This window comes from Oncorhynchus mykiss, chromosome 19 (assembly GCF_057628025.1).
Source record: "Oncorhynchus mykiss isolate SJ-2025 chromosome 19, ASM5762802v1, whole genome shotgun sequence".
Classification (NCBI taxonomy): Eukaryota; Metazoa; Chordata; class Actinopteri; order Salmoniformes; family Salmonidae; genus Oncorhynchus; species Oncorhynchus mykiss.
The window spans coordinates 15,240,001-15,263,119 of NC_143040.1; the positions used below are offsets into that span (position 1 = coordinate 15,240,001).

At 44.9% G+C, this 23,119-nt stretch overlaps 1 protein-coding gene across 1 annotated transcript in view; it reads left to right on the forward strand.

Moving 5' to 3' along the window:
• LOC110534570 (zeta-sarcoglycan) overlaps positions 1 to 23,119 on the forward strand; it is a 319,301-nt gene that overhangs the window by 271,978 nt on the left and 24,204 nt on the right. The window contains exons 5-6 of the mRNA XM_090210223.1: positions 1,189 to 1,311; positions 5,803 to 5,875. Of these exons, the coding sequence (XP_090066349.1) occupies positions 1,189 to 1,311; positions 5,803 to 5,875 (196 nt within the window). The remainder of the gene's footprint in view (positions 1 to 1,188; positions 1,312 to 5,802; positions 5,876 to 23,119) is intronic.

The following is a 23,119-nucleotide window of genomic DNA, read 5'->3' on the forward strand; positions in this document are numbered from 1 at the left end:
AGCTCACAAAGACTTAAGGCCAAATGAAAAGAGAGGAGGAAGAGTGGATTGGATTGGGATGGAGGGGGGGATGAAGAGGCAACAAACAAATAATGCCCTCTTCTATCAGTCCCTGAAGGTCGGAAAGATTTGGAGGAGGTGATAGCTAATAGCCATGTATTTTTTTAAACCTTTGACCTGATTATGTAAGACAAGCAATGGTTTCTGGTTGTAGACCAAGGCTTTTCTGCCTCAAGTCTTCAGTGGAACAGGGGCACATTTTTTATTTTTTTTATTTTTTATTTCACCTTTATTTAACCAGGTAGGCTAGTTGAGAACAGGTTCTCATTTGCAACTGCGACCTGGCCAAGATAAGGCATAGCAGTGTGAACAGACAACACAGAGTTACACATGGGGTAAACAATTAACAAGTCAATAACACAGTAGAAAAAAGGGGAGTCTATATATACATTGTGTGCAAAAGGCATGAGATGGTAGGCAAATAATTACAATTATGCAGATTAACACTGGAGTGATAAATGATCACATGGTCAGGTTTCCTTATTGTGTGCTGTACAGTACTGCCATATGGTTAGAGTTACAGAGGCTGCAGGTCTAGCATGATAGGTTGTTTTACATGACCATCCATGTCTCCATTCACAACCAGCCATTCAAAAACAAGGCTTTTCAAATAGATATTGTTCAGTATAAAGGCAACATTTAACCCTCAAGCTGTTAAGTCAAGTACTTCAGTGTAAGAACCTGTTTTGTACCAAGTGGTACACTATGTCTCTCACCATCTTTCACGCTCTCTATCTCTCAATTCAATTGGCTTTTCATTAGCATGGGAAACATATGTTTACATTGCTGAAGCAAGTGAAGTAGATAAAAAAAGCAAAAGATAAATAAACAGTCACAAATGAACAGTAAACATTACACTCACAAGTTTCAAAGGAAGAGACACATTTCAAATGTCATTATGGATATGTACTGTGTTACAATGATGTGCAAATAGTTAGAACTCTCTCTCTCTCAACTGCCCTTATTCTCTCTTCAAAAACCATTGCATCTAAGCCCTCAGGTAAACACCTGCAATGGAGGTGAGGTGTGATATGTGATGGTTTGTAATGTGTTTGTGTTTTGTATGACATTGACCCAACAAAGGGGATTTTTAAGTCTAATTCTCTTTCTCTCCCGCACTCTCTCCAGGCTCGGAGATGGTGGAGGCCCAGTGTCAGAGGTTCGAGGTGAGGAGTCCTGACGGGGAGCGGGTGCTCTTCTCCGCTGACGAGAAGGAGATCAGCATCGGCACTGAGAAACTGAGGGTGACAGGTAACGCATATACACATGCATGCAGACACAAACACACAGGCGGAGAGCAGCAGGTAGCCTCTAGGGTGACAGGTAGCCTAGCGATTAGAACGTTTGGCCAGTAGCCGAAAGGTCACTAGTTTGAATCCCCGAGCTGACAACGTGATCAATCTGTTGATGTGCCCTTGAGCGAGGCACTTTACCTTAATTGCTCGCTGTTGAGGCAGACCCTGTCTAGGACCTCACTCTGAGGGGGAGTTGGGTTATCCAAAAAACACTTTTCAAATTCACACATAAGTACTACTACACACTTGTACATGTTTGTACTAGGACAAATATAAGCACCCCCCCAAATGATTGTTATTAAAAACCCAGTGCAGTCCTGTGTTTTATATATCTGTTGTACATTAGTTACCTCTCTGACAATAACAGATGGTTTTCAGATTCCCCCTCCCCACTCAGACCACTCCCAGACAATCCTAGCTCAATTCTTGCTTGAGAAATTGCTCTCTTCAAAGAGAAGATATTTTCTTTTGACAATTTTTGGCCATTTTAATTCAATCGTTACCCACAAATAATGTATATATAGAGTAGACTGCCTATGCATAAACGGAGAACCAAGTGGTAGTTATCTTTTCAAGGAAATTAAATCAAATATGATTAGACTATATTTTACTACAATGTCTGTAAATCATTATTGATAACGGAAAGAAGTGCAGGGCGCTCAACCAACCAACCATTACCCATGTATTTGTCTCTGCCAGCAAATCATCCTCCCAAAGGATAAGCTATATCACGTATGCAGAACGTAGCTCAAGAGAAAGAGAAGTCTCCTCTCTCATCAGTCCTGCTGCTTCAGGTTCAGTAGCCATACGCGTGAGATCAGGTACGCGTGTGGTCTCTATTAAATAGAGTAGGCTATAGTCTGTACATGGGCGGAGAAGCACGTGGCACGTTATCCTTCCAAGGAAATGTACTTCCTAAATAGGATTAGGCTATGGGTTACTAAATGTGGTTAGAAATATATATTGATCGCCCATATTTGTCTCGGTCTGAAAATGGTCCCACTCCTAAAAAGGTAGGCTATAAAACGTAGCTCAAGAGAAAGTGCAAGTCTCTCAGAATCTGCTCTCTTCAAACTACTTCTAGACTATTTGCTGATGTGGCAGAGCAGTACCGATAGCCTAATATAACGGGCCATGTGAGAATCTCTGGTGATTTAACCTATTTCTTAGGATATTTTTGAGCGTTCTGATATTGCCTATAGGGAGCAGAATTGTTGAGTCCATGCCTGGCAAGTGAGCTGTGTCACATACGCCTAAAATAATCTTGCGGGACTGAGGTTGCGTTTGAAGCAGTTGTAGGTACAACTGTTGTAGGAAATATGTTAAATGCGGGTCAGTTGGGTGGATTTACCCAGTCTAAAAGGCTCCATTCACAGGTCAGTGCTCCCATAGCAACCAGATAGATTGTGATGGTGCTAAGGGCCTGTGTGCAGCAATGCACAGCGACTGCTAGTGAGTGGGTTGAGCAGAACTCAGACAGTTGTTGTGTGTGGCCTACATGCAGACATCAGCATTAGATAGAGAGACAGGGACTGAGAGAGAGAGGGACGGAAGAGACAATTAAGAGAGAGAGGTAGGGAAAAAAGGAAAGAGAGAGAGAGAGAGAGAGAGAGAGGGAGAAGTAGAGAGAGAGAGAGAGAGAGAGGGACGGAAGAGAAAATTGAGAGAGAGGTAGGGAAAAAAGGAAAGAGAGAGAGAGAGAGAGAGAGAGAGGGAGAAGTAGAGAGAGAGAGAGAGAGAAGGAAAGATTAAGAGAGAAAAAGCACATGCCTATCTCTGTTTGCTTTCCTGGCGCGGTGGTCTCTCCCGGTAAACGAGGCGGCGGGGAGGTCAAGTGGAAGCAGTCGGGGGTCGTGGGCGAACAGACACCCCTCCTCCATCCTCCTCCTTTTCCCCTCTGTAATTGGAAAGATCTGTCCATTACAAAGCCAGGAAAGAAAGAAAGGGGGGGTGAGAGTGAGAGATGGAGGGAGAGAAAGTGGCGGAGGTCTGCAAGGTGATTGATGTTGTCTTTCGTCGCTCACGTCCGGAGAATGAAAGCATGGAGGAAGGAGGGAGGGTTGGAGGAAGGAGGGAGGGTTGGAGGAAGGAGGGAGGGTTGGTGGGAGGGATGGAGGGAAGAAACTGATGTTTCTGTATGTGCTCCATGCAAGAACATCACTCATACTATCTCTGTTTAGTGTGGGGAGATATGATGTCATTGCCATGTGTTCTAACATGGGCTACTTAGACTGATGTTATTTTTGGATACATGTTTCTATTCTATTTTCTATTATCATCTGCATTGTTGGGAAAGTTAAGAATTCCACTGTACTGTTTTACACCTGTTGTATCCTGGGCACGTGGCGAATAAAGTTTGAAACCTGACACTTCTAACATACACTGAGTGGACAAAACATTAGGAACAGTATTGATGTCACTTGTTAAATCCACTTCTATCAGTGTAGATGAAGAGGAGGAGACAGGCTTTTAGCCTTGAGACAATTGAGACATGGATTGTCTATGTGTGAAATTCAGAGGGTGAACGGGCAAGACAACATATTTAAGTGCCTTTGTACGGGTTACTGTAGTAGGAGAACTGCAACGCTGCTGGGTTTCTTTATGCTCAACAGTTTCCTGTGTGTATCAATAATGGTCCACCACCTAAATGACATCCAGACAACTTGACACAGCGGTGTGAAGCGTTGGAGTCCATGTGGACTGCTTTCGACACCTTGTAGAGTCCATAACCCCAACGAATTGAGGCTGTTCTGAGAGCTTTAAGGCAACTCAATATTAAGGTCTTCATAACGTTTTGTCTACTCAGCGTGTACCTTTCCAAATGGACAATTCTCACATCACACATTTGAGACGTGGTGTCAGTATCACACACATGAATATTGTAATATCACAGGACTTCGCATCATCAGTGTCATCTTACACAGGACTGGCTAATCAGGACCGTAGCTGGCTTGAATTACATTATATACAGTACCGGTCAAAAGTTTAGACACACCTACTCATTCAACAGTTTTTCTTTGTTTTTTACACTGTAGAATATCAAATCAAATCAAATCAAATTTATTTATATAGCCCTTCGTACATCAGCTGATATCTCAAAGTGCTGTACAGAAACCCAGCCTAAAACCCCAAACAGCAAGCAATGCAGGTGTAGAAGCACGGTGGCTAGGAAAAACTCCCTAGAAAGGCCAAAACCTAGGAAGAAACCTAGAGAGGAACCAGGCTATGTGGGGTGGCCAGTCCTCTTCTGGCTGTGCCGGGTGGAGATTATAACAAAACATGGTCAAGATGTTCAAATGTTCAAGGAGTTCCCACATATGCTAAGCACTTGTTGGCTGCTTTTCCTTCAGTCTGCGGTCCGACTCATCCCAAACCATCTCAATTTGGTTGAGGTCAGGTGATTGTGGAGGCCAGGTCATCTGATGTAGCACTCCATCACTCTCCTTCTTGGTAAAATAGCCTTTACACAGCCTGGAGGTGTGTTGGGTCATTGTCCTGTTGAAAAACAAATGATAGTCCCACTAAGCGCAAACCAAATGGGATGGCGTATCACTGCAGCATGCTGTGGCAGCCATGCTGATTAAGTGTGCCTTGAATTCTAAATAAATCACTGACAGTGTCACAAGCAAAGCACCCCCACACCATCACACCTCCTCCTCCATGCTTCACGGTGGGAACAGCACATGCAGAGGTCATCCATTCATCTACTCTGCGTCACAAAGACACAGCGGTGGGAACCAAAAATCTCAAATTTGGACTCATCAGACCAAGGGACAGATTTCCACCGGTCTAATGTCCATTGCTCGTGCCCACGCAAGTCTCTTCTTATTATTGATGTCCTTTAGTAGTGGTTTCTTAAAGCAACTGTCTGTGTTCTTTTGCCCTATTGTCCTTCTAGTGTACTAATATTGTCCTTCTATGGCTTCTATTGTACTACTAGTGTCATTATATTGTCCTCATACTGTCCTTCTATTGTCCTTATATTGTACAACTATTATCCTTCTATTGTCCCCATACAGTCCTTCTGTTGTCTTTCTATTGTCCTCATATTGTTTTTCTATTGTCTTTCTATTGTCCTCATATTGTTATTCTGTTGTTATTCTATTGTCTTTCTATTGTCCTCATATTGTTATTCTGTTGTCTTTCTATTGTCTTTCTATTGTCCTCATATTGTTATTCTGTTGTCTTTCTATTGTCCCCATACAGTCCTTCTGTTGTCTTTCTATTGTCTTTCTATTGTCTTTCTATTGTCCTCATGTTGTTATTCTATTGTCTTTCTATTGTCTTTCTATTGTCCTCATATTGTTATTCTATTGTCTTTCTATTGTCCTCATATTGTTATTCTATTGTCTTTCTATTGTCCTCATATTGTTATTCTGTTGTTATTCTATTGTCTTTCTATTGTCCTCATATTGTTATTCTGTTGTCTTTCTATTGTCTTTCTCAGGGAACGAAGGTGTCGTCTTCGGACATTCAGTAGAGACATCCCACATCAGAGCAGAACCTTTCCAGGATCTCAAGTAAGCATTCTGGAATCACACGCACACACGCATACAAATGGACACACACATGGAGATGGATGGACACACACACACACACACACACACACACACACACACACACACACAGCACACACACTGACTCACTAATTTACTGTTACTTTGAAGATACCCCAAAGTCATTAAAAGAAAGGGCATGTGTGTGTGTTATGTGTGTGTTATGTGTGTGTGTGTGTGTTATGTGTGTGTCCATACCTGTTTATTCCAGTAGTGTTTTGAGAGCCCTTGACTTGACTTTATAAAACCCGTCGCCCTTGGCGGCGTGGTCATCCTGATGTGAGCGTACAGTAGAGACTGTAGTGCAGTGCAGTTATACAGCTCTTTAAGAGGGCGGTCCTGGCCAGGCTGCTCCTCCATACACTCCAGTCATCTACATTAAACCCAGGTAAGGATCAGATGAGATGCTGTATACAGGGTCAGCGAGGGCACACTGCATTGGCCCTCTCAGTCAATGGCTGATAGATAGAATGAACCAGGGTCTATATTCATAAAGTGTCTCAGCCACAGGAGGTTGGTGGCACCTTAATTGGGGAGGAGGGGCTCATGGTAATGACCGGAGCAGAACAAGTGAAATGGTATCCAACATATCAAACAGATAGTTTGATGATTCCATTCACTCCGTTCCAGCCATTATTATGATCCGTCCTCCCCTCAACAGCCTCCTCTGGTCTCAGAGTGGAGTTTCTAGGATCAGTTTTGTCTTTCAGATCGTCATGAATAACATTACATGGAGAAGGGGGACCTGATCCTCGATCAGAACTATAATCAGCAATCCCCATTTCCATGTAATCACTCCGATCTAAAATGATCCAGGATCAGATATCTCATTTGATATCTATTTTGTTATTGTATAGAAGGCAGAAGGGATCCTTGAGAAAGGGACAAGTGGAAAGGCATACACAGTGTTTCCCCTACTGTTGTACAGGTGGGCTTTGCCTAAAAAGAGTTTGGTTTCTATTGTTTTCAACTGACAATGTTGATGCCAGTGGGCCTGGATGTTGCCTTGGGGATGTGTCGCCTCACGCCGCCGTCTGGGTACAGACTTCAATAGCAAGTGAACATGTCATTCTCCTCTTAATTCAATACAGCTGTGTACTCTTATTGTGAATCCCTTCAACACAGTTTGATGGCAGAGGTATTTGATCGTTGGTCTCTCATCAGCCAATCAAATCTCACGGATTTATATACCTTTCGCCTCATTGGCCCGACAGCCGCATTGACTGCCGGCCATAACACTTACATCCTCTTTATTGAAGAGTCAAGCAGCTCCGTATCAGTGTCTGTATTGTGTGTCATAACAATAATCCTTTAAAACGATAGCCTAAGGGCCCTACGGGCTAGCTAGCATAGCGGTAAGTACATGAGTGGATTGGCAGAGAGACTGACAGACAGGCTAGCATAGCGCTAGCGTTAGCATACAGCGCAGTATATAAATGTGTGGATTAGCGGAAAGAGAGTGGGTGGGATAAAGATAGTGGGAGGGAGGGAGGGAGGGAGGGAGAGAGAGAAGGGGAGAGGGAGGGAGGGAGGGAGGGAGGGAGGGAGGGAGGGAGGGAGGGAGGGAGGGAGAGAGAGAGAGAGAGAGGGAGAGAAGGGGAGAGGGAGAGAGGGAGGGAGGGAGAGAAGGGGAGAGGGAGGGAGGGAGGGAGGGGGGAGGGGGAGAGGGAGAGAGGGAGGGAGGGAGAGAAGGGGAGAGGGAGGGAGGGGGGAGGGAGAGAAGGGGAGAGGGAGAGAAGGAGGGAGGGGGAGAGGGAGGGTGGGTGGGATAAAGATAGTGGGAGGGAGGGGGAGAGGGAGGGTGGGTGGGATAAAGATAGTGGGAGGGAGGGAGGGAGGGAGGGATAAGATAGTGGGAGAGGGGTGTGTTTTATGTATCATATTGTTATACCTTCTCTGGATGCAGCCCAAATGGCACCCTATTCCCTACATAGTGCACTACTTGCTATAGGGAATAGGATGCCTTTTGGGCCTCTTCCTCTGTCTGTAATATAGGTGTTGGTTGGGAAGTCTCTTTTGAATTTCTCCTGATTTCTCTCCGTCTAAAACCACAATACACCGGGTAGTTGCCACACACACACACACACACACACGAGCGTGCGGACACACACAGACACGCGCGTGCGCACACACATTTGAACACAGCACACACTGTTCTCCTCACGAAGCATGGACATAATGAAACAGACCCCCATTTCACAGGAGCTCTCTCTCTCGGTCTTACTCTCACTCTCTCACTCTCTCTCTGACACACACACACACACACACATGCGCACTCACACAGAATGCATGACACATATGAATAATTTCAGAGTGGCACTCTCATCTCATCCCTTACCTCTGAGTGAACTGAAATGTGAGGCATTTTTGACTGACCGGCCGTGGCCTTTCTCTCCGCTCTGCGTCGGGGGTTAATTCGGTATTACACGCTTTACATATTTCACTCCCTCGTCTCTCACTCATTACTTGTTCGGCAGAATGGAAACATAGAAATGAATCAAGTTCATATCCCCACCTTTTTATAGTTGTTTAATATAAGTGTGTTCATTAGGACTTCTACTTAACAAGCGATGGAGGTGAATCGCTGCTAATTTTCTGGACCAGGGCTTCTTCCTCTGTTTTTAGATTTGGTATCACATTTTTACTTTTCTTTTTTTGATCAAATACGCTTTTTGGCCGAGGTCGTTTGCCCCCCTCCCCCCCTTCTTTCGTTCTCTACCCCCTTTCTCTATAAAAGTCCCCCGATTTTGCAGTTAAAGTAAATGAAACGTGTAATGACTTGATGGAGTCTATTTGAGGCTAATGATGTATGTTATGGTGTAACCCTCTAAAATACAAATGAACATAGAATACATCCCAAATGGCACCCTACTCCCTATTAATTGCACTACTTTTGACCAGAGTCCTATGAGCTCTAGAGTCCTGGTAATGCACCAAGGGGAATGGTGTGTCATTTGGGAAGCAGACAAGCCTACGCAGCAGGATAGACACGCCAATAGTTATAGAGACTCTTTTAGAAGTTTGGACACAGTTTGCTTGACGGGGACCCCAGGAAAACAGGGATAAAGTCCTTTCGATTAACCCCGGACCCTGTTCCTAGAATGCCCTGTTGAAACTTTTGCATATTGGTCCCACCTAACCCCAAATTCTTTCTCCTACATCACATATTAACTACTAAAAAGTAGTGTAAGTGTGGTTTGTGTCTATTGTCCTCTGTGTTTTGTGTCTATTGTCCTCTGTGGTTTGTTTCTATTGTCCTCTGTGGTTTGTCTATTGTCCTCTGTTGTTTGTGTCTATTGTCCTCTGTGGTTTGTGTCTATTGTCCTCTGTTGTTTGTGTCTATTGTCCTCTGTGGTTTGTGTCTATTGTCCTCTGTGGTTTGTCTATTGTCCTCTGTGGTTTGTGTCTATTGTCCTCTGTTGTTTGTGTCTATTGTCCTCTGTGGTTTGTGTCTATTGTCCTCTGTGGTTTGTCTATTGTCTTCTGTGGTTTGTGTCTATTGTCCTCTGTGGTTTGTGTCTATTGTCCTCTGTGGTTTGTGAAAAGAAGAGAGAGAGCGAGAAAGTAGAGATCAACGGTAAAAGAAGAGAGCGAGAGAGTAGCGACAGAAGGTAAAAGAAGGGAGAGAGAGAGACCATAGAGAGACAGACGTCAAAGAAGAGAGAGAGAGAGAAAGATAGTAGCGACAGAAGGTAAAAGAAGGGAGAGAGAGAGAGCATAGAGAGACAGACGTCAAAGAAGACAGAGAGAGAAAGACAGTAGCGACAGAAGGTAAAAGAAGGGAGAGAGAGAGAGCATAGAGAGACAGACGTCAAAGAAGAGAGAGAGAGAGAAAGATAGTAGCGACAGAAGGGAAAAGAAGAGAGAGAGAGACCGTAGAGAGACAGATGTCAAAGAAGAGAGAGAGAGAAAGACAGTAGCGACAGAAGGGAAAAGAAGAGAGAGAGAGAAGGTAAAAGAAGAGAGAGAGAGACAGAAGGTAAAATAAGAGAGAGAGACCGTAGAGAGACAGACGGTAAAAGAAGGGAGAGAAAGAGAGACAGAAGATAAAAGAAGAGAGAGAGAGAGACAGAAGGTAAAATAAGAGAAAGAGACCGTAGAGAGACAGGCGGTAAAAGAAGGGAGAGAGAGAGAGACAGAAGATAAAAGAAGAGAGAGAGAGAGAGACAGAAGGTAAAAGAAGGGAGAGAGAGAGAGACAGAAGATAAAAGAAGAGAGAGAGAGAGAGACAGAAGGTAAAAGAAGGGAGAGAGAGAGAGACAGAAGATAAAAGAAGAGAGAGAGAGACAGAAGGTAAAAGAAGAGAGAGAGAGACCGTAGAGAGACAGGCGGTAAAAGTAGGGAGAGAGAGAGAGACAGAAAGTAAAATAAGAGAGAGAGACCGTAGAGAGACAGGCGGTAAAAGAAGGGAGAGAGAGAGAGAGAGACAGAAGGTAAAAGAAGAGAGCGAGAGAGACAGAAGGTAAAAGAAGAGAGAGAGAGAGACAGAAGGTAAAAGAAGAGAGAGAGAGACAGAAGGTAAAAGAAGAGAGAGAGAGAAGGTAAAAGAAGAGAGAGAGACCGTAGAGAGACAGACGGTAAAAGAAGGGAGAGAAAGAGAGACAGAAGATAAAAGAAGAGAGAGAGAGAGACAGAAGGTAAAATAAGAGAAAGAGACCGTAGAGAGACAGTCGGTAAAAGAAGGGAGAGAGAGAGAGACAGAAGATAAAAGAAGAGAGAGAGAGACAGAAGGTAAAAGAAGAGAGAGAGAGACCGTAGAGAGACAGGCGGTAAAAGTAGGGAGAGAGAGACAGAAGGTAAAATAAGAGAGAGAGACCGTAGAGAGACAGGCGGTAAAAGAAGGGAGAGAGAGAGAGACAGAAGGTAAAAGAAGAGAGCAAGAGAGACAGAAGGTAAAAGGAGAGAGAGACAGAAGGTAAAAGAAGAGAGAGAGAGACAGAAGGTAAAAGAAGAGAGAGAGAGACAAAAGGTAAAATAAGAGAGAGAGAGAGACAGAAGGTAAAAGAAGAGAGAGAGACCGTAGAGAGACAGCGGTAAAAGAAGGGAGAGAGAGAGAGACAAAAGGTAAAAGAAGAGAGAGAGACCGTAGAGAGACAGACGGTAAAAGTAGGGAGAGAGAGAGAGAGACCGTAGAGAGACAGACGGTAAAAGTAGGGAGAGAGAGAGAGAGACAGAAGGTAAAATAAGAGAGAGAGAGAGACCATAGAGGCAGAAGGTGAAAGAAGAGAGAGAGAGAGAGAGAGAGACAGAAGGTGAAAGAAGAGAGAGAGAGAGAGAGAGACAGAAGGTGGAAGAGAGAGAGAGAGACAGAAGGTGAAAGAAGAGAGAGAGAGAGATCGTAGAGACAGAATGTGAAAGAAGAGAGAGAGAGAGAGAGAGACAGAAGGTGAAAGAAGAGAGAGAGAGAGAGAGACAGAAGGTGGAAGAGAGAGAGAGACAGAAGGTGAAAGAAGAGAGAGAGAGAGATCATAGAGACAGAATGTGAAAGAAGAGAGAGAGAGAGAGAGAGACAGAAGGTTAAAGAAGAGAGAGAGAGAGACCGTAGAGACAGAAGGTGAAAGAAGAGAGCGACAGTAGAGAGACAGACGGTAAAAGAAGGGAGAGAGAGAGAGAGACAGAAGGTGGAAGAGAGAGAGAGAGACAGAAGGTGAAAGAAGAGAGAGAGAGAGATCGTAGAGACAGAATGTGAAAGAAGAGAGAGAGAGAGACCGTAGAGGCAGAAGGTTAAAGAAGAGAGAGAGAGAGAGACCGTAGAGACAGAAGGTGAAAGAAGAGAGCGACAGTAGAGAGACAGACGGTAAAAGAAGGGAGAGAGAGAGACAGGCGGTAAAAGAAGGGAGAGAGAGAGAGAGACAGGCGGTAAAAGAAGGGAGAGAGACTGTAGAGAGACAGGCGGTAAAAGAAGAAAGCGAGAGAGACAGGCGGTAAAAGAAGAGAGAGAGACCGTAGAGAGACAGACGGTAAAAGTAGGGAGAGAGAGAAAGGGAGAGAGACAGAAGGTAAAATAAGAGAGAGAGAGACAGAAGATAAAAGAAGAGAGAGAGAGAGACCGTAGAGACAGACGGTAAAAGAAGAGAGAGACAGTAGAGAGACAGAAGGTGAAAGAAGAGAGAGAGAGAGAGACCGTAGAGACAGATGGTAAAAGAAGAGAGAGACAGTAGAGAGACAGAAGGTGAAAGAAGAGAGAGAGAGTAGAGAGACAGGAGTTTGATTAAAGAGAACAAAATCTCAAACAAGAGTCAGAAGACAGAGAGTGCATGTCATCAGCAATCAGCTAATTCCACTAGCTAACACTGGCTCCATAATCAGATGCGCATTGATCAAGCTGTTGGACGTCGACACAGCCTACGTCCCAAATGACACCTTTTTCCCTACATAGTGCACTACTTTTGTCGTAGTGGGCCCTATTCAAAAGTTGTGCACTATATAAGGAATAGGGTCCATTTGGGATGAAGCCATAGAGTTCACAGAGGTCCAGACTCAATTAAAGCCTCATCCAAAGAACTACAGAGGAACAGGTCCAGTCGATATCCTGCTCTTCCCTCTCTGTACCCCCTTACAACTCTACCACCCTACCCCCGGTCAAAGGGACTCCAACCCCACTCACAGTCAAGGGCTTTGGGAGAGATCTTCCCCACATATCCACCTTCCCTCCAAAGCCACGGTGCAGTACAGTGATGCTCATGAGGTAAAGATTTAAGTTGGCTCTTTGGGAAAGTTTCTCTGAAGTGAACGTGGCTCTTTGGGAAAGTTTCTCTGAAGTGAACATGGCTCTTTGGGAAAGTTTCTCTGAAGTGAACATGGCTCTTTGGGAAAGTTTCTCTGAAGTGAACATGGCTCTTTGGGAAAGTTTCTCTGAAGTGAACATGGCTCTTTGGGAAAGTTTCTCTGAAGTGAACATGGCTCTTTGGGAAAGTTTCTCTGAAGTGAACATGGCTCTTTAGGAAAGTTTCTCTGAAGTGAACATGGCTCTTTGGGAAAGTTTCTCTGAAGTGAACGTGGCTCTTTGGGAAAGTTTCTCTGAAGTGAATGTGGCTCTTTGGGAAAGTTTCTCTGAAGTGAACTTGTCTCTTTAGGAAAGTTTCTCTGAAGTGAACGTGGCTCTTTGGGAAAGTTTCTCTGAAAGGGAACGTGGCTCTTTAGGAAAGTTTCTCTGAAGTGAACTTGTTTCTTTAGGAAAGTTTTTCGCAAGTTTGACTGAAAGTAAGGAAAAGTTTCATGGAGGTTTGGCTCGAAACGGAAGTTGGTTCTGTGGGAAGCTTGACGATTCGCTTCACTCTTGTGGCCCATTTTAATAATAATGTCCATCGGATCAGGTGGGTTGGAAGTTAATGAAAATCCTTGGCTAAGGTCAACGCAGCCGGCGCTGTATTTCTTTAGTATGTGGGCTATGTACAGGAACAACCATCTGGGTCTTTGATGACAAAAACCAAAGCGCCTTTTATTCATTATCAGGCAGATTTACCGGGACATTGAGCAACAAGGACGTTCTCTAACAATCTCTTCCGTCAACCATTAATTAGTTACACTGAAAGAGGCATTACAGGCATAGGAAAAGGCCTGAACAGAGTTAGGTTATGTAAATAATTTGGTGTGTATGCGTGTACCAGCCTCTGTATATAGCCGTGTCATTGTGAACCCAGAGGTTATGATGCTCTGTGGCCTGGTTGCTGACATGTTAGTTTTACAGCAGGCTGGACACCCAGGTCTCTTATAGCAGATGGAGAGCTTTCCACCCCACTTTCGCTGCTTCCTCGGCGAGTAGTGTGACTTCTCAGCCTGGCTGCCTTCACTGCCGGGCATTGCCCTAGTATGGGTGATATTGTTTCCAACCTTCTGCATACGGCTTCCACTTTGTTCCGCCCGCGAGCCAATGTCTCCCTTGTAGGATATACGTTTGCCCTCAGTTTAAGCACAGCTACATAGTGTCGCTGTTTAAATCGCACCGCTGCTGGATCTGCGAGCCAGCTGTAGGTCTGCTGGATCTGCGAGCCAGCTGTAGGTCTGCTGGATCTGCGAGCCAGCTGTAGGTCTGCTGGATCTGTGAGCCAGCTGTAGGTCTGCTGGATCTGCGAGCCAGCTGTAGGTCTGCTGGATCTGCGAGCCAGCTGTAGGTCTGCTGGATCTGCGAGCCAGCTGTAGGTCTGCTGGATCTGCGAGCCAGCTGTAGGTCTGCTGGATCTGCGAGCCAGCTGTAGGTCTGCTGGATCTGCGAGCCAGCTGTAGGTCTGCTGGATCTGCGAGCCAGCTGTAGCTGATCTTGTCTTGGTGGAACCTGCCAGTTCCATTTCCTTGGCTTGGCAGCGCCTCCCAATCCTCCAATCCTTTCGACCTCCAGTTAGAGGGGTTGTTGCACAGCTGCTTGTGCTTTTTTGTCTCCACCTCTGCTCCCTTTGTGCTTGAGCCATCTTCCCCGACTGGCATCATAGCATCTAGGCTTTCTCCCAGGTTCGGAGTTTGCTCCGGGACTCCCACTGCCCGTATCCACAGTTTAGAAAATTCCTCCTGTGGCGTTGTGTATCCCGTTACCGTCCTCGTCAGTGGGTCTGACGACACTGACAGGTTAAGTAACCTTCGCGCCTGGATTGCTGGTATGATGTTTGCCAACTTCACAATGCCTAAGCTGCCGTGTTTGTTCCTGCATAGATCAGGCTGTCACAGGTTGATCGAGGTAGGTGCAGCCACTTTCTCACTGCTGTTTTAACTATCCCATCTAGGATAGTTAGTTCGACTGTCCCGATGTCCCCGTGGTTTACCGTATATATCACTCGGGGGACTGCATATGCGTTTAGTACGCTTACTCTTTGGCTGGGTTGTAGTGGCGCTTGATTGATTCCGCTGACCCACTCGAGGATTTGTCCTCTCAAATCCAGCTTTGAAATCCCCAGCCAGGGGTTCACTTTCATGCCCAGATATTTTTCTGATTTATCTGGGTCAATCCGGTGTAGCTTTTCCCCTTCGATTGTCCATGCTTGACAGTTATTGACTGTGAATGCTCCACCCCCGCGTCTCACCATGACCCCATGGCACTTTTTTGGCTGCACGCGCAGGCCAAAAAGTTGACAGAAATGTTCCAATATTTGGATGTTATGTTGCATGTCCGCCCCAAAGAGCTGCTCATAAGCACCAAGTCATCAGCGAATGCTAGTGTAGTCACCTTACTCCCCCAAACCTGTAGCCTTCTCCCATGCGCTCGAGCTTGTGAATCATAGGGTCCACCGCAATGTTGAAGAGTAGGGGCGACATTGGGTCTCCCTGTTTCACTCCCACTTTCATTTCGATGGTGAGGTTCCTTCCTTCACCTTTATTCTCGTGCACACCTCCTCGTAGGAGTCCTTGATTAGTCTGATTATATGGCTATCCAGTCCCCTCTCCTTCAGGACACAGATTAAGTGTTCATGTGCCACTGAGTCAAATGCATGGCAATGTCTGTGAATACCACTGCTAGAGCCCTTCTCTCTTTCTTGCTCTGATGTAATACTCCATTTAGGACCATCAGGTTCTCCGGACACCCAGGGGTGGCAATAAAACCCCTTTGCCTGGGGTTGATCGGACACGCCTTTGTCCCCTATAGTTGTATTTGTGGCCAAAGAATACATTAGAAGTAAAACTCCCACTTAAAAAACACTTTAAAAAATCTCAGGTGGCCAATCAGCTGTTTACTTGTCATGGATATTTTTAATGACCTGTATATGTCCACACCATTCTGTTGTTGGGGTACGCCCACACAATTCAAACAAAGAAAAGCAGATTTTTAACATACTTAACTTTTGGGAAGGAAAACTATTTAACTCATATTGTAATTATAAGTCACATTTCATGGAAATCTGGAAACACTGGACAGTTACTTTAAGGTGTTGATGTGGAGAGAGGAAACTGATCCCAGATCTGTATCTGCGGCCAACGTCCACCTAGTGCTAGCTCATCAGAGGGCCTTCTTACTGTACAGGAACCACTCTTCTGGAAAGGGGAATTTATAGACAGAGTGGGAGATTTTAGCTGAGTGAAGCAGACTGTCTGTGTTCTAAAACGGTCCGTTTGTATGTGTCCGGTCCAGCCCAGATAAATGGCTTTACAGTACAGTGTGTAGCCAGCTGGGAGTTTCCCAGTCTCCTCAAACATGTGTTGGAACAAGCTGCAGCTAATTCATTTGATGTTTGGTTATACACTTCTTCAGGGGGCAATTGGAAATAAGTGAAATTTAAACACAGTACATTTGCATGTGTGTGTGTGTGTGTGTGTGTGTGTGTGTACACGTGTTTGTAGTTAATCTGTGTGTGTATCTGTGTATCAGTTTCTGTTTTCTTTTGGCTCAAACCGAAACACCCTCTGGCCATTTCTCCTAGTCTTACTCAAACTGAAAAAAAAATTGCGGGCCCCAAAAACGTGATATTATCAAACTATCTCACCGCCGAAACACGCCTTCTGTTCTCTAAGCGGCCACAACAGCTGCCGACACCCTCCAGACGTAACCGCGGCAACGGGCGTAGACGGTTTGGAGGCCCACAAGGCCCCGGGCATATTGATGTCCGTCTGCCTTCCTGGTAAAAAAAATCTAAATGATACTTATTGAGCCATCAGTAGCCTTCCAGTAGAGATGTAGTGACTGAGAGAAGCTCCGGCTTAGTCTAATCACCTGTCCTCTTCTTTTACTTCCAACCAAAACATCATTATCGTCTTCAACCATTTTTCTTTTTTTTAACACTCTGAAAACCAGCTGGGACTTTCAGGGGCTTTTGTTAGATTTACTGGCAACACCTGGATCTGCCAGTCGGATCTAAATGGATTGGCCACCTTCCAATTCTGATCTTTTTTCACTAATTGGTATTTTGACCAATCAGATCAGCTCCTTTGCTCATAACTGTGCAAAAGGTCAGAATTGGGCTGCCTGTGTAAATGCAGCCATCGTCACACAATAAAATATTGTTGTTCTGTAAAATGAGCTTTTGTATACAGAGAGTAAATCCTTACTAAAAAGGATATATATATCACAGGCCTCAAATCAAATCACATTTTATTGGTCACATACACATGGTTAGCAGATGTTCATGTGAGTGTAATGAAAGGCGTGTGCTTCTAGTTCTGACAATGCAGTAATATCTAAAAGAAATCCAACAATTCCACAACAACTACCTAATACACACAAATGTAAAGGGATGGAATAAGAATATGTACATATATGAATATATATATAAATATATGAATGAGCAGTATATACAAATACTATTAAAGTGGCCATTGATTTGAGTCTGTATGTAGGCAGCAGCCTCTGTGTAAGTGATGGCTGTTTAACAGTCTGATGGCCTTGAGATAGAAGCTGTTTTTCAGTCTCGGTCCCAGCTTCGATGCACCTGTACTGACCTCGCCTTCTGGATGGTAGCGGGGTGAACAGGCAGTCGTTCGGGTGGTTGTTGTCCTTGATGATCTTTTTGGCCTTCCTGTGACGTCTGGTGCTGTAGATGTCCTGGAGGGCAGGTAGTTTGCCCCCGGTGATGTGTTGTGCAGACCTCACTACCCTCAGGCGAACCTTACGTTTGAGGGCGGTACAGTTGCTGTACCAGGCGGTGAAAAAGCCCGACAGGGTGCTCTCAATTGTGCATTTGTAAAAGTTTGTGAGGGTTTTAGGTGACAAGCCAAATTTCTTCAGCCTCCTGAGGTTGAAGAGGAGCTCCTTCACCACACTGTCTGCGTGGGTGGACCATTTCTGTTTGTCGGTGATGTGTACGCAGAAGAACTTAAAACTTTCCACTACTGTCCCGTCGATGTGGATGGGGGGATGCTCCCTCTTAAGTTCACGGTCGGCTCCTTTGTTTTGTTGACGTTGAGTGAGAGGTTGTTTTCCTGACACCACACTCCGAGGGCCCTCACCTCCTCCCTGTAGGCTGTCTCATCGTTGTTGGTAATCAAACGGCTGCAAACGTTTGCGAACTTGATGATTTGAGTTGGAGGCGTGCATGGCCATGCAGTCATGGGCGAATAGGGAGTACAGGAGGGGGCTGAGCAGGCACCCATGTGGGGCCCCAGTGTTGAGGATCAGCGAAGTGGAGATTTTGTTTCCTACCTTCACCACCTGGGGACGGTCCTTCAGAAAGTCCAGGACCCAATTGCACAGGGCAGGGTTGAGACCAAGGGCCTCCAGCTTAATGATGATCTTGGAGGGCACTATGGTGTTGAATGCTGATCTGTAGTCAATGAACAGCATTCTTACATAGATATTCCTCTTGTCCAGATGGGATAGGGCAGTGTGCAGTAGTGTTCATGGTGTTAGTAACTTCGGGCCCTAGTTATTGACTCAAATCCTAACTGGAGTTTCACAGGCATACACTGGCAAATCTCCAATTGCTACAGATCTCAAGTTTTGAGCAGACTCCTAACTGAATGTCTGAGTTCTTCCTACCCTCGTTTTAATGCCATGCTATTGATAACTTTAGAAAGTGAAACAACCACTTCAGATAGGAGGGGATACCAATCCAGTCTCACATAGCAGAAAATCCACCCTAGAATATCCACCCTAGATTATCCTTACTATCCTAAACCTACTGGCCCCAGTTATAATGCTTCAGAGTGGTTTTAATACCTCCTGTTAACCCACCAACCACTTCAGCTGGAAATGGGTCTATGAATCCGGAAGTGAATTTATGATCCTCTCCTTTCCTCCTATCCTCTCCTTTCCTCCTTTCCTCTCCTATCCTCTCCTTTCCTCATTTCCTCTCCTTTCCTCTCCTCTCGCAGAATATCCACCCTATCCATCGTCTCCTATAGCGTATAGACTCACTCCAGTGGTGGGCTGCATGGGCCAGATTGACTGAGCGCCCCAGAAGCCTGAACAATTGATTTCTTGTGAAGCCTGCACTGATTTAGCTAGCGGCCTTTCTGGCGTTATGTGTCGTTTCACTTCAACCTGGGACTGAGCCTGGGACTGAGCCTGGGACTGAGCCTGGGACTGAGCCTGGGACTGAGCCTGGGACTGCAGGTGTTACTGCCACTGGGAGGAGGAGAGAGGCCTTGTGCTGTCTTCACAAATACCTTACATCTGACCCAGCATTTTATTTTTTGTGCTGAGTGAGAGAATGTTTCCCCTCCACCACGTGAGACCAGGGAAAGAGGCAATGACACTGTATGTGGAACAATATGTCACATTGTTACGGCTCCCTCATCATCTCTCTCTCTGTTTCTCTGTCTCTCTCACACATCTAGCACAGATAGAATAATGTGAGGAGCTAGCTCGTATTACCCATTTTATCTCTCTCTCTTTCGCTCTCTTTCTCCCTCCCCCATGTCTCTCTCTCTCTGTTGAAATGTCACATCACCTCAAAAGCGCCTGACGTTTCAGTCCCTCTCCAAGAAAAGTGATCCTCTCCTTTCCTCCTATCCTCTCCTTTCCTCCTTTCCTCTCCTATCCTCTCCTTTCCTCATTTCATCTCCTTTCCTCTCCTTTCCTATTTTCCTCTCCTTTCCTATTTTCCTCTCCTTTCCTCTTTTCCTCTCCTTTCCTATTTTCCTCTCCTTTCCTATTTTCCTCTCCTTTCCTCATTTCCTCTCTTTTCCTACTGTCCTCATTTTCTCCCTCTCTTTTATCTTGTCTTTAAGGGAAGTGTTTTCATCAATACTTTTAGACTACCTGACAGGCATTTCAGGCAGACGAACAATGGTGTTTCTTCTCCTAGCAGGAGGCAGTATGAGTCAGCATATGGTCGCTCAGAGGGGTGGCATGCAGTAGTACAACAGATTCCATCAAGCTTGGATGAAATGGGAGATAAAATATAGATAAAATATAGATTATATAGATTATTTCTCGATTCATTTTTCTTTTACCCAATTCAAAAAGACTTGTATTTCCAGCTCATTAAATATGAAGCATATGTTTCTCCTGACCACATGACTGACTGGATGTAATGGCTGTGCAGACTTTTGTTCAGGCCCTGCCCTAAAACACTAATTATGGTTCAGGCTGTTTGTGATTTGACTATTTGGATCAGGTTTGTTAATGCTGGGCAGGAACAAAAGCCTGTACACCTAGTAGCTGCAAACCCCTGGTCTAATGTGGTCCAGTTTACCGGACACTGATTAAACCTATTCCTGAACTAAAAAGGAATAGAGAATCTCTAGGTTCAGAGAACCTGCCCTAAAAGCCTAGCTGGTCTCTGTTGAACGAGGTGTAGGGATGAAATAGTCTGCTAACTTTCCCAAAATTCTAAAGTTTTCCAGAAATATTCCACAGAGATTTCTGGAAAACCTGGGAATTTTGGGAAAGTTACCGCAATTTTCCAACCCTAAAGGTGTCTAAGTCTGGCTGCTCACATATCAGCTTGTTGTTCTGACTCTCACCCTACTAGTTCCACTTCAATACATCTGTTTGTTTTCACCCCGGGACATGTTAGCCTCTCACAGCGGTCTGTGGTAGGCCACTTTTACTGGCACTCCGCTTTGAGCCACTCACACTCTCAGCAGGGAGCCCCAGTGCACCATGGGAAGTTAAAGAGCTGCTTGTGCCTTGTTCTGATTGTGTTGCTAGCCATGTAAGAGCTGCTATTCTCAGAGCATAGCCTGGCGTTTCAGTTGCTGGTTTGTACTGGATTTGATTGGTACGGTGTCCATATTAGGACATAGTATGATATGTATGGGGTACATATTAGGACAGCCAGATGAGGATGTTTTATGTAAATGTGACGAGAGACTGACTGGAAGCTTTTGTGTAATAAAATAGTATTTAACTACTGCTTTGAGGGTGTGTATACACTATTTATACACAAGTATGTAGACAACCCTTTCAAAGTAGCGGATTTGGCTATTTCAGCCAAGTCCGTTGCTGAAAGGTATATAAAGTTCAGCCCACAGCCATGCAATCTCCATAGACAAACATTGGCAGTAGAATGGCCTTACTGAAGAGCTCAGTGATTACTACTTTGAGGGTGTATATGTGTTGTCTCTCTCTCTCTCTCTGATCTTCTCTCTTTGTCTTTCCTCAAACACGCCAAAAAGTTCTGACACACATCCGTCGGGTACGCCAGCGACCCGGGAAGAAACAAAGGACGGACCCCAGTCTTTTCACTATTGATTCAATTATCACCGATGGGATGCATGGAGCCATGAAATTACATTTTCATGAAATTAAAATCCCAAAATTCCCAGGGTCTCACTGCCATTTGCAATTTCCCGGGCTGCATTTCACAGCCGCAGACGGGCAGGACGCGAATGTCTTTTATTTCTTTGTCATATTTCGACCCAACCTAAAGATTTGTCAGGGAATCTACTGTAGTTAGTAGTAGGTTGTACTGGATGGATCATGGTTAGAAACAGGATCACGGTGCATTAGTTTGTAAATGTGAAGGCGGAGAGTCTCACGCATACAGAGTTTCACGCATACAGAGTCTCACACATACAGAGTCTCACACATACAGAGTCTCACACATACAGAGTCTCACACATGCAGAGTCTCACGCATACAGAGTCTCACACATACAGAGTCTCACACATACAGAGTCTCACACATACAGAGTCTCACACATACAGAGTCTCACACATGCAGAGTCTCACACATGCAGAGTCTCACGCATACAGAGTCTCACACATACAGAGTCTCACACATACAGAGTCTCACACATACAGAGTCTCACACATACAGAGTCTCACACATACAGAGTCTCACACATACAGAGTCTCACACATACAGAGTCTCACACATACAGAGTCTCACACATGCAGAGTCTCACACATGCAGAGTCTCACACATACAGAGTCTCACACATGCAGAGTCTCACACATACATAGTCTCACACATACAGAGTCACACACATACAGAGTCTCACACATACAGAGTATACAGAGTCACACATACAGAGTCTCACACATACAGAGTCTCACACATACAGAGTCTCACACATACATAGTCTCACACATACAGAGTCTCACACATACATAGTCTCACACATACAGAGTCACACACATACAGAGTCTCACACATACAGAGTATACAGAGTCACACATACAGAGTCTCACACATACATAGTCTCACACATACAGAGTCTCACACATACATAGTCTCACACATACAGAGTCTCACACATGCAGAGTCTCACACATGCAGAGTCTCACACATACATAGTCTCACACATACAGAGTCACACACATACATAGTCTCACACATACAGAGTATACAGAGTCACACATACAGAGTCTCACACATACAGAGTCTCACACATACAGAGTCTCACACATACAGAGTCTCACACATACAGAGTCTCACACATACAGAGTCTCACACATACAGAGTCACACACATACAGAGTCTCACACATGCCTACACACTATTTTACACCTGACTGGCATTCGGTATTTAAGTGCTCTGAGTTTTACGAAATGCAACATTTACTTTTCGGTGATCAGAACCCCCACCCCCCATGTACCCATATACTCCATTACCCATAGTTCCGAGTCATCCCCCTTACCTGTCTCTCTGTGACAAGTGTTGTGAGTTTTCTAACTTTTACAACCCAGTTGAAGGCTCTCACCTGTTCTTTTCCTCTGAGAGATTCATGGAGCGAGTTTAGCACGGGATATAACTTCTCTTGGAGATGGGGACTTCAAAAAAGTAGTCACAAAAGTCACAGAGGCTTGAAAATGTCATTTTCCAACCATTTCTCATCGTTCAAGTCGGCTCACACTTCCTGCCAGACGACACCTTTGTATCGCTCAGCTCTCTGACACTTTAAATGATTTATGTCGCCCCGACCGGCGACACAGAAGGGTGATGTGGTTTTTTTTTTTGACCGAAAAGGTCATGGGTTCAGATCTCAAACGGTAACTTGGCGATGCGGCATCAGGGCCATTAAAGGAGAAAGGTCAACGTGAATGTCAAGCTATATACGCCTGGAAAACATCTAACTTATATTGTGACTGAAACCTCCATGGAGAAAGTTCTGAGTTTTTCTGACTATGGTTTGTGTCTGTCACACCCTCCCTCACTACCTTACAATGTGTATGCACCAGAACTATTATTACATTACCTCCCCCTCCGTTCCCCCCTGAGCTTTTAGAAGTTGTCAAATTAAGACGATAACTGTGTTGATGCATTCTCTCGTTGCCTATCTCTGTCATGTTATAAACAATATGTCCGACCTCAAAAAACAAGCCTTGGCGGACGGCGTTGAAGGTCAAGGCGGATCTCCTCGCCGGCGAGAAGGAACGCAGGAAGGCGGCTCCTGCATG